The 12,202-nt window shown below is 44.0% G+C and overlaps 1 protein-coding gene across 3 annotated transcripts; it reads right to left on the bottom strand.

Annotated features, from left to right (window-relative positions):
• Positions 1 to 335: 335 nt before the first annotated feature.
• On the bottom strand, positions 336 to 11,912 carry LOC310794332 (uncharacterized protein). Of its 3 annotated transcripts, none has more exons than XM_083656312.1 (8): positions 11,724 to 11,912; positions 5,977 to 6,179; positions 5,512 to 5,616; positions 4,779 to 4,874; positions 4,460 to 4,570; positions 4,263 to 4,380; positions 3,531 to 3,755; positions 336 to 1,257 (listed from the first exon to the last, which is right to left on the bottom strand). In XM_083656312.1, the coding sequence occupies exons 1-8, from the start codon at positions 11,743 to 11,745 to the stop codon at positions 530 to 532; spliced, it is 1,608 nt and encodes a 535-aa protein (XP_083512438.1). In that variant the 5' UTR covers positions 11,746 to 11,912; the 3' UTR covers positions 336 to 529. The 3 variants fall into 3 exon arrangements, with proteins under 3 accessions (XP_083512438.1, XP_083512439.1, XP_083512440.1); XM_083656313.1 differs by lacking the exon at positions 11,724 to 11,912 and adding an exon at positions 9,885 to 9,954; XM_083656314.1 differs by lacking the exon at positions 11,724 to 11,912 and having other exon boundaries at positions 5,512 to 5,639; positions 5,977 to 6,076.
• Between the last annotated feature and the right edge of the window lie 290 nt (positions 11,913 to 12,202).

The following is a 12,202-nucleotide window of genomic DNA, read 5'->3' on the forward strand; positions in this document are numbered from 1 at the left end:
GGAAAAGTAGGGTTGATAGAAAGAGCGACTCCTGTGTGACTCCAGTGGATTTTGCGCACATTTTTGCGAGCTGTATGATAATTGGACAGGCGACCTTTCAATCATGCCCCAAATCATAGTCTGCTTTATCATCTATTTCACTCTAAATTAGACCATAATTTAGAAAATGAACATCATGCTATAATGAAGAAGACATGGTGATTGAGACCATAAAGTCATTAGGAAAGTGTTTACTGAGATAATGAATCAAGTGAGAAGTAGGGTCATTTTCCCATTGACTTCCATACAATCAGACTTCTCTTTGCAGCCATAGACTGGATAAACGGTGAGGTATATGAGGTACAGTTGTCATGAACAGGGAAATTAACTATAGATACCAAAACCTTTTTTGTTCAGGGCTATAAACATGTTTATTTCTGTTGTAAAGTTGGGTATTTTAACATGGGGATCTATGGGAATTTCCTCGTTCTTTGAGGCAGCCTCAAGTGGTCATTTGAGGAACTGCATATTTTGGCACTTCCGCGCTGGCTTAAATTTTCATCACCGAAGGTTGCCGCTTGGTGTTATGACTTTTCATATGCACTCTCATATTGGATCTATCGGAAAACCTCTTGTGACACTGAAGACACTGGAAGGGTTTCTCCCCTGTGTGTGTTCTTACGTGTCTCTTCAGTGTTTGCTTGGTGTGAAAGGATTTGTCACACTGGGAGCAGGAGTATGGTCTCTCTCCTGTGTGGTATCTCAGATGTAATGCCAGCCTCGAAGATGTGGAGTAATCCTTGCCGCAGTAGTCACAGTGATGAGGCCGTTCCCCTGTGTGCTTGCGCGAGTGCACTAGTAAGGCACCAGAGCAATAGAAAGACATGCCGCATACGCTGCACAGGTACGGTTTCTCCTTCTTGTGCATCCTGAGGTGCACCGTAAGATTATGGGACTGTGTGAATTTCCTATCACACAGAGTACAGGCATATGGGCGCTCACCAGTGTGGGTGTACACATGGGATTTCAAACAGTCAGATGTCAGGAACCTCCTGCCACAGTATGTGCAGACAAATGGCCTCTCTCCAGTGTGACTTCGCAGGTGAACTTTAAGGCTTCCCTTGTCCTTAAATCTCTTCTCGCACAGGCTGCAGCTGAAGGGCTGGGCTTCAGAGTGAACGCTGCCGTGTCGCTTGAGGTCACACAACGTATGGAATGCTTTCCCACACTGGAGGCAGGTGTGCTTCTTATGGCGTTTAGCTGAGTCACGAAGTTTTCCTGGAGGCAGACAATGAACAGCAATATCAAAATTAGAGCTGGCATTAATGTCACAGACTGACAACACACAACTGGTCCTCAGGTCAGATTGGGCTGAGTTTCTCACTTAACTGCTCAGGATTTTCTTGGGCTAGGTTTCAAAAATACAAGCTTCAGGGTCCTACAATCAAGAGTTTGGACACATGCATCATTTTCCTTTATTTTTACTATTTTAAAATTTCCACATTATAGAAGAATAATTATATATACAGTATACAGATCCTTGGAAATACCATGGATGACCATGGGCTTCAGCGGATTGTCAAGTAAAGACGATTAAAAAGGTTGGCGGAGATTCAGAGGGAGTGGACTGAGGCTGGAGTCAGTCATAACTGAGAAGTAACTGCTGATTTTCTTCACACTATTCTAATTTGTTGAAATACTGTTTTGGGCGTTCTCTGGAGCTGTAGGCCAAAATTATGAAAATAATTAATATATATATATATATATATATATATATATATATATATATATATATATATATATATATATATATATATATATATATATATATATGTGTGTGTGTGTGTGTGTATATATGTGTGTGTGTGTGTATATATATATATATATATATATATGTGTGTGTATATATATATATATATATATACACATCTGTATATACATACATAAATATATACACACACACACACGTTTTTGTGTGTGTATATATTTATGTCTGTATATATATAGATATGTGTGTGTGTGTGTGTGTGTGTGTGTGTGTGTATATATATATATATATATATATACGGTATTATATATTATCAGTTAGCTGATAAAAAAGCAAGTGGCTCAGATCTCATCTCCGCTGAGCACCTAAAACATGCAGGCCCGAAGGTTGCAGTCCTCCTAGCAATATGTTTTACAGCCTTTATGTCCCATGGCATTTTGCCAGAATCCATGCTGGCTGTTACTCTTGTCCCTGTAATTAAGGACAAAGCAGGCAAAGTGGGGAGTTTAGATAACTACCGACCTATTGCATTAGCGAGTGTGTTATCCAAAGTACTAGAGAAAATTGTATTAGATAGATTAGATTCATTTCTTTTTACTACATACAATCAGTTCGGCTTTAAGCCCAAGCACAGTACAAATTTATGCATTTATGCTCTAAAAGAGATGGTTGAAACATATAGAAGAGCTAATTCTTCTGTTTTAGTTGATAATAAAATGGGGGGATGCAGTCTCTGCTCCTTTTGGTGTGGGGAACGGAGTACGCCAGGGAGGGATTCTTTCTCCTATCCTCTTCAACCTTTATATGGATGATCTGTCTGCCCAATTTACGGGATGTAACACTGGTTGTATGATTGGTAGCACTGTGGTCAACCATCTTATGTATGCTGACGACCTTGCTATTTTTTCTCCCAGTAGTGCAGGGTTTCAACAACTGCTCAATATTTGTTCTGATTATGGTGTTAAATTTGATATAACATATAATGCTAAAAAGAGTGTGGTTTTAATCTGTAGGGTTAAGGGGGACAAGGAGCTCAGATTCCCATTCTTCTATCTCTCAGAGCAAATGTTATCTGTCTGCGGTAAAACAAAGTATCTGGGACACTTAATAACTGATCGTCTGATGGACGATGATGACATGTATAGACAGTGCCGCGTGCTGTATGCACAGGCTACTATGCTGGCTAGGAGATTTAACTAGTGCTCTGACTATGTTAAATTCACTCTTTTCAGATCTTTTTGTACACCGTTGTATACTGCCCCCTTGTGGGTGAAGTTTAGGAAAGAGCCATCACAAACTACGGGTTGCATATAATGACTGTTTTAGGATTCTCTTGAACAAGCCCAGGTGGAGTAGTGCCAGCGAACTATTCTGCATGGCCAGAATTCACACCTTTGAGGCTCTCCTGAGGAAATTGATGTATAAATTTATATGCCGTCTAAACGGGTCTATGAACTCTGTAATCCAGGTGCTGACTAACCCCAAGTTTAGCACTGTCAGATATGGTTCCCAGCTTTGGACATATTGGTATCAGTGCCTTGTGCAATGAGTTTTTCTGTTTTTTGTCTTTTATGTCCCTGTGTGTTTTTTTAAACGTTGTACAGTATGTACTTTTTATGGACCCTGAGTCTGCTCAATAAACTTGATTGATTGATATACACACACACATATATATATATATATATAGACACACATGGTATACTGGTATATATATATGACCACAAAAGGACCGCCATGTAAAATGGATGGGATATCCCTTTAAATGTATGCTCGCCACTGTCACCTCGCCTGATTGCAGAGGAAGTCAGAGGTGACGGCCTGTCCTGCTGCAGCTGGGAGTTTGATGGCACCATCTCATTGGAACTGTCATCAGTGACCTCATCATCCTCACAGGCATCTTCTTCATTTCTTCCCAGTGACTGATGATCGATCTGATCTTCACATGCGACTGAAGTTTGTTTAGATGCAAGTGTGGATAAGATAGTGTCTGACATGAAGGAGAATTCACCTGATGAACAGAAAGCTTTCAATCAATATTGTTCATAATATTAATAGATCAGTACGGGGTATTATCCAAAGCCATGAGTTAAAGTAGAAATACCACATCGCGGATGTATGCCTCCACCAAAAAGTTACCAGTCTACATCCATGTCTGTCCAGATTCAAAGAAGCACAAATTCCTTGAAGCCCACAGCACAGTGGTGTGGCCATTCAGCCTTATAGCACTTTAGGCAATGTTTGGGAATACCTCAAAAACACAGCTAATCGTTTTCAACATGGAAATTGGTCCTACCCTAGCCCTCCCCCAAACCACCCACATCCCCCCAACCACTCCCCCTACCCACCCCTCGAACCCCCGACTCTCTATGCCCTTCCTATCCCTAGCTACGGCCCCTTTCCCTAAACTGAAAGTAGGCTTAACAATATCAGCAGTGAAAATGGGGGAACCAGTGTATAATTGTTGTCAATCCAAGACCTTTAAAATATACAGTATGATCTGTGAACAGGTTCTTACTTTTAGTCAGCTTTTGCCGCCATTTTCTGTGCTGCAAAAGCATCCTCAGATCTTCAGGATCACAGACACAATGCTCAAATTGGGGGTCAAGGGGAGCAATGTCAAAACTGGCAGCTACCTGGAAAAAGAAGACTGATGTGAAATAACAGGGTTACTACACATTTTGGAATGTGGCACTTTCCCAGCTTGCTGCCTACCTGAGAAAAACTTGGTACAGGGAGAAACTCTTCCAGTCGGAAGAAGAACTCCCACATCAGGATCTGGAGCATCGTATCAAAACAGTCTCCATACTGAACAGGGAACACCTCCTTTATCAGGGCAAAATAGCATGAATACTTCATATTCACCTCTACATTAGATAAGGTAGACAACATATATAAACTGACAGATAGACAGGTATATAAATTTAGAAAGATAGGTAGACAGGCATAGATATACAGACAAAGATAAAGACAGATAACCCACATCCATACATTGACAGCCTTACATATAATGAATAAAAACGGAAAATGTCACCTTCAAAAATAATTCTTTTTCAGTTTGGTCATTCATCAGTTTTCGAACCAGCTCCACAAATTTTGACTTTGAAACCTCCACCTCAACATCTTGGACCTGTCATGAAGTAGAGGAATTTCTTATTTGAAAAAACACTATTCAAATGCTCCCTAAGGGCCTATGTCCACCTAGCGTCTTTTTCCGACGTTAAACGCTGGGAGTGCGCTGGGAGTGCGCTGATCCCAGCGCACAATATACAAGGAAGCACTCTGAAACTAACGTTAGTTCAGTGCGGTAGTAGCTTGATAGCTGACAGCTAGCAAGCTAACAACACAGGTAGGCTACATTATTAAAAGCAGTAAGCACAACACTCACCAGAAATATTAAGTGTTTAGCCAATCTGCTCCCACAATTGAGCCTTTCTGTCTCTGTTGCGATAGTTTATCCATATGATTAGTTGCCAGAAAAGGAGCACCCGACACCAGCGTCTTTCTGAAAAGTTAAATTATTCTTAGCTGGGAGCGCTGGGAGCCGGCGCACAAAAACGGCGGAGCGCTCTGAAAATATACGCTGGGTGCAGCGCACTTTCTCTACACGACCGTGTGCGCCGGCATACGCTCTCCCCCAATTGAAAAAAGACGCTGGACCTGAGGAAAAGACGCTAGGTGGACACAGGCCCTAAGTCAAAACAGGCTAATGTAATTATTTATTTTTCTTCTTTGTGTGACTACTATGTTGCAGGAACATTGTTTACCTCTTCATGCATGTGGTTTGTTGTCCACAGTTGAAAACTGTTCAGATGATCCTGGATGGCTTCACAGTCAAATGGGCCGGCCCTCTGTAACAACTCTAAGATGAACTAAGGAACATACAGGAAAATGTCTACTAATATTCAGACAAAACGTGCATTCTTCATGAGAGAATTATTATTATTATTATATATATATAATTATAATACATTGTTATTAATAATAATAATAATAATAATAAATTACATTAGCTTCAGTGGTGGGAGTTATCCAAATGCAGCAGCTTACAACATGCAATTAGCCTAACCTGGAATATTTATGCTCCAACCACTCAACCTGTACCAAAAAATGTCTGGTTTTTCTTTTGTTTTGGCTCCACTTTGTATGTTGTTGTTTATTTTCTTTGTAGATGAAAGCACAGGAAAAGACACAAACAGACACGAACAGACTAAATATCCCCGTCCTCCTACCCGAGCTCTCAGTCCTAGGATGAGTTGAGTCTTCTGCTTGGGACTCATCAGCTCTGGGACCATCTCTGTCACCAACGTGATGAACTCAGACAGTTTTCCGTAGTGCTCCACGTTACGCTGCTTGGCCACCTGCCACATACATGCGGACATCAACCGCACTGGAGGAACCAGGAGACGCAGGGATGACAGTGGGAGCTGAAGATCTAACAGTAGATGTAAGCAGTCAAATAATTACATTATAATTAATACATATAAATACAGTGCATGAGATGAAGTGGTGACAAAAGCAAGCATATAAAACTATCCTTAAAGTTTCCATATTCAATATGTCATCAAAACCCTAAGCATCTATCCTGTATCTCCACTAGCCCCATTTGTTCCTTCACCCATCGCCAATGCAATGGCTCTGGGACTTGGTCACATAAAGTTACCATCCTTGGTGTGAGGTACCACGTGGAGAAAACGGCTCCTTACCCGTTTCCTACGTCGTATCGCAGATCTGAAGATGTTATATTCCTCTTAAAGAACCCAGTAGTATGTCCGGAGGTGTCAAAATGATATACCTGCATGAAACAACCGTTTAAAAGCAGACTTTCGACAGCCTGTGCCGGATTTAGGAGATGCGAGATGGCCCAGTGCCAACAGGAACCTTAGGAGTTTGAGTATGAGATATGTTTTGCTTCCCAGGTGCGCTGGAATTGTTCAGTGTGCCGCCGTATCTGTGATTGCAATGTTGTTTGCTTGCTGCGTGCAAGCAGTGCACCATGATAGTAATATCAAACACACTCTGCTGTAAATTCAGCACAGGCTGTCAAAATACTGCTTTTAAACAGTTGTTTAATATCATTTTAACACCTCTGGACATAATGGCTTACGTAAAAGGAATATTGTAACACTCAGCTCCAACATGTCCACTTGACTAGCGAGCCTGGCCCTTTAGCCCAGTGGTTCCCAAAGTGGGGGTCGGGACCCCCAGGGGGGAAGCGGTACACCACTGGGTGGGTCGCAAGATGATTTTCAGAATGTGTGAAATTGGTCTGAAGAACATGTAACTACAAAATGTGTGAAATACAATTTTAAAAACTATTAAAAAGAGCACATTTTAACCATAATTGTTTGTTTTGTTTACAAAATGCGCACCAATGTATGCTTCAACCACCTCTGGGGATAGTGGGGGTCGCGAGCCTCTGGCACCGTTATTTTGGGGGTGCGAGAGATCGCCGGATCGAATCCCGCTCGAACACTGCAACATTATATCGGGGCGGCTGCTGTGGCTCAGGAGGTAGCGCAGGTCATCCACTAATTACAAAGTTGGTGGTTCGATCCCCGGGTCCACCAGGCCGCATGTCGAGGTGTCCTTGGGCAATACACTGAACCCCAAATTGCTCCCAATGGCTGTGCCAGCACCCTGCGTGACAGCTTGCCACCTTCGGTGTGCAAATGGGTGAATGTAGGCACATTGTAAAGCGCTTTGGATAAAAGCGCTATATAAACGCAGTCCATTTATATCTTCGAATCTGCGATATGACTTCGGGAACGGGTAGGTAATAGTTTTATCAACTGGGTACCTCACACCAAGGATGGTAACTTTATGTGACCAAGTCAGAGCCATTGCATTGGTGATGGGCGAGGGAACAACTGGAGCTACATCTCCACCAGTTTCTCTGCTCTGCACTTTGAAATCACTGTGGAGGTTACCCTCAGGCTCTTCTAAATTCCGTGTCAACACTGCCAGTTGGAAGAGCCCTCCCATCGAGCATAGCATTTTCGTTAGACAATCTGTGTTGGGCATTAAACTCACCTTATTTCTGCACTTTGAAGTCACAGGTAGGGTCGGGTGGGGCAAACTAATTATATCGGAAGCCTAGTTGCAGAAAAAAGTGAGCTGTTCTTTTTTTAAGACAAAGTTGGACGAGAATCACTGAGTTGCCTGGAAACAGTCCAGACGCTTGCGCACTGGCATCATTTTGTCTTGTACATACTGTAGTGGACCAGGGTTGTCCACGGTAAAGGCGATTGACAGCTAATCACAACCAAGACATTTCACCTGTTTGACACTGCGCGCGACTGACTTTCTCCTGAGTTGATCAGCCGCGGCTGGACTTGATTGGAACAGGGAGAACTGATAAAGCGGGGCGGGGAGGGGTGCTTGTGAAGCAGGACAGGGCTGCTGTCCGAGCGGTCATTGTCAAACAAAAGCGACTGTCATTGATTGGTGCCAAGACGGTACCGCACTCACGGGACGGGAGGCGGGCGGGTGCCGTTCGTAGCTGTGCTTAGTGCTGCCGGCGGCTGAAGACCGTAGGCCACGGGTTTCTTTCTTGTTGTTTTGGCCAATGATCGGCAGGGGAAATTAGGAGTGCCAATCCCGCTCCCAGCTCTTGTTTGGGACGTCCGACACGCGTTGGCCGTCCTATGTTCGCGCTGGACCAACGCTTCCCCCGCAGGCTCTCGCTACACGAGCCGGGTTGGACCAGCGCTATTCGCCGAGACCCCCCGGGGGAGGGTCGCTGTGCACCGGCCACTTAAGTGGTCATTTTAACATGTACGGTACATGATTTATGTTCTGTGTGAATTGTAGTCTTGTCAGTTGTTGTCCATGTTCATTTGTGTTACATGATTTTAGATTCAACAGCTTTGCGTCTCATGAGAACTGGCGAAAGTTAGCTTTAGGCACATTAGGAAAGTTTTAGGTCTGTCCCGCCCTGCTCCGCTTGTGTGCACTCTGAGTGTGCGTCTTACAGTGTGTGACGTAACGCGTGCCTATATTTATATAGGGTGGAATCTGATGTGGTGTAAAGTGCTGAGCGTGACGTTTAAAGGGTGCCTACTGCCGATCTCGCTGGGGGGTAATCCCGTGTGACGTAGTATGCTCACTGCTATATAGGGTAAAATCCTGTGTGATGTAAAAGTGTGCCTATAGCTTACTTATAGGGTGAAACCCGGTGTGACTTAAAGTGTGCCTATGTTTATAGGGTGAATTCCAGTGTGACTTATCTGTGTGCCTGCTATATCTAGGGGGGTGGAATCCTGTGGGGCCGAGTACACAATGTTTATGGGGACATCCTGTGTGGCGGTTAAGCAGTAGGCAATAACCCGAGTGTGGCCGCTTAGCGCCATTTGCAATACCTGAGTGTGTTTTGCCCTAGTGTGTTCAAAAGGGGGTGCAGTGTAATTTATTGTCTCGCTGACAGAGGGCTGTGGGTAGGCTAGGTGGGCAGACCTGTGGGAGAGGGAAATGTTACAGACTGGCCGGTTCTCTGTTCAGGGTACGTCATAGCTGTTCCTATGATTTGTTCCCATTAAAGCATATATATTTTTCTTACGTCGTTGTCCGTGTGGGTTGTGCTCAGGGATCTGACACCGGACCTCACCCGACTAACAAAGGTGGTGGCAGCAGTGCTATTTAGCCTGTCCAGTGGATATTTTACATCCCAAGCAAGGTTTATTTCAATACATTCTACAATGCATTTAGACAGACCACCACCGCTCACTTTTTTTCGGCAACTAGGCTTCCGATATAATTAGTTTGCCCCACCCGACCCTACCTGTGACTTCAAAGTGCAGAAATAAGGTGAGTTTAATGCCCAACACAGGCTCTTCCAACTGGCAGTGTTGACACGGAATTTAGAAGAGCCTGAGGGTAACTGTGGAGGGAAGATGGGGAAATGTCCTACTCAAAGATCAATAGAGCATCACAAAAAACAATTACACTTGAAGTCACATAGGTTAAGTTATATACACTCAATAGTAGTTTTCTTTTTGAATGAACATCTATCCCATAACTAGCCCCATAGCCATAACGTGATGCCCTACTGTACTCCGAGATCCTTCTCGTACAGCAGTCGGCGCCACACAGCGTTAGAATCCTCAATAGGTGTGCAAGGCTGTTAAAAAAGCTCTCCTACCCGTATCCGATCATCCTTTTGCAGATCCGAAGATATGATCGTCCGCCTAGTGAAGCCAGTAGGTTCGCCGGGGCAGCATGATACTGCTGCGTGAAACAACCATTTAGAAGCAGTCTTTGCACAGCCTGCACTGAATTTACAGCAGGGTGTGTTTGATCTCACTATCATGGTGCACCGCTTGCACGCGTCGAGCAAACAACACATAGACCAGAACAGCACATCCGGGTAATTTGCAAAACTTGAAGGCCGCGCCCCTTTTTAGGGGATAACACAAGCCACTCGCATTGACTTCAATGTAAAATAGCAGTACCCAAAACATCTATAGAAAAATAACAGAATTAATTTCCTTTATAAATGACCCAAAGACACCATGACATGACAATATATTTCAACTCGGCCGGCCATAGAATGTGCAAGATACATCGACACGAGGTACTTGCCTTATATGAACGCTGTATCCAGTTTCCACCAGGTTACATGCATCGTCCACATTGACGGTGTCACGCCTACCCTATCGCAGACCAGTTTTTTGTTTTTTTTATTGTTAGTGAAACTATAACAACACAGCAACTCTTCGGCATATCTCTATCAAATTAAACCGTTTTAAATAGTTTGTTTGAAGTGGTTTCGGCTTCTTGTACGTCGTTTACTATGGTGGGTTTCCCCTAAAAAGGGGAGCTTGGAGCTGGGCGCTTGAAGACGCGACGCAGTTCTGGTCTAGCTGTCAGTAACCTCGCGTCACCAGGCTCTTCTCGGCGAGAAAGAGCCTGGCTCCCGCCCACAATTGATTTTGTCACCCTACTGGTTCCCGCCTAGAGCCCGCCCTAGACCGGATGGCAGCGTTTCTAGCTCGTCAACTTTCACGTTAACTTGACAATTTGACCCAAGTATCAGAATCCTCTTTCACCGTTTTGACCGGTGTGTCAGGCGGTGGTGGCGGAGATGCCATATTGCATAAACGTTTTGTTTTATGTAACGCTAGCTTTGTTTTGATCAGACTCTAGTTTAGGTAACATCACCGCGTCAAGCTAACGGCAACAAAGACGTTGTTAGGCGCATTGCCATCCGGTTTTAATTCTGGGTCCGGGGTTGGGGACTGCCCCCTAGTCCGATACCTCACGAGTCCGATACCTCACGAGTCCGACACCTCATGGTTTTGGGTTAGGGTCTGGGGGAGGTTAGGTTTAGGCGTGGGGGTGGGAGAGGTTAGGTTTTGGGTTAGGGTCTGGGGGAGGTTAGGTTTAGGCGTGGGGGTGGGAGAGGTTAGGTTTTGGGTTAGGGTCTGGGGGAAGTTAGCCTCTTTTTTCGGACTCGTGAGGTGTCGGACTCGTGAGGTATCGGACTCGTGCCATGGCACCCCGGGGTTTACGCCCCCATGACAAAAAGCGGGGTGGAAGGTGCCCAGACTAAGCTGTCAGTGATCAACGCAAATCCAGCGCACCTGGGAAGCAAAACATGTCATGAAATACTCAAACTCCCAAGGTCCCTGTCAGCACTAGGAAGCTTCTCCTGTTAGCCGCCCCCGCGAATTTACTGGCTTCACTAGGCGGACGATCATATCTTTGGATCTGCAAACGGAGATCGGATACGTGTAGGATAGCTTTTTTAACAGCCTTGCCCACCTATTGAGGATTCTAAAGCTGTGTGGCGCCGACTGCTGTACGAGAATTATCTCGGAGTACAGTAGGGCGTCACGTTATGGGGCTATCCCATAACCTAGCTGCGATAACACAGCTAAGCTATGGTAACCTCCGACCCAACCCTGACTGCTAACTATATGTCAGTCTCTCTCCGCTTCCTAAGCATATGATTTGATAACATGCACAGAAGGATACAGACCTGGATTAACGTTAGCATCCATTTGACCACGTTAGCTTAGCTAAACTAGCTGTTAGATATTTCGCTAGTAGTAGTATGGGATAATCCCATAAGTAGCAGCAGAGTTGAAAGGTCGCTGTCCTAGCCAGCTATTTTTTTCAGACAACCACTAATAAATCAGTTTACAATACGCTTCCCCATATCTCATATAGCGATAGTTTGACCTGTGTTCTGTGAGCGAATATAAGAGCTAGCGAATATAAGAAGTTCCGGTGAGATTTTTCAAAAAATTTCAAAGTAAAAGAACGATTCTGCACAATTATAGAGCAGACAGGGGCGATTGAAAAATCATTATTTTCCACATTCAACTAATAAACTAAGCATTTAAATGAAGCTATATAATACAAATGATGTTTATGTATGACAATAACTGTTTCAATAACATTGAGAACGTTCTTCTCATTATCTTAATAGATAAAAGCTGTTCACTGGAGTGCATA

Source organism: Poromitra crassiceps, assembly GCF_964638095.1.
Source record: "Poromitra crassiceps genome assembly, chromosome: 2".
NCBI lineage: Eukaryota > Metazoa > Chordata > Actinopteri > Beryciformes > Melamphaidae > Poromitra > Poromitra crassiceps.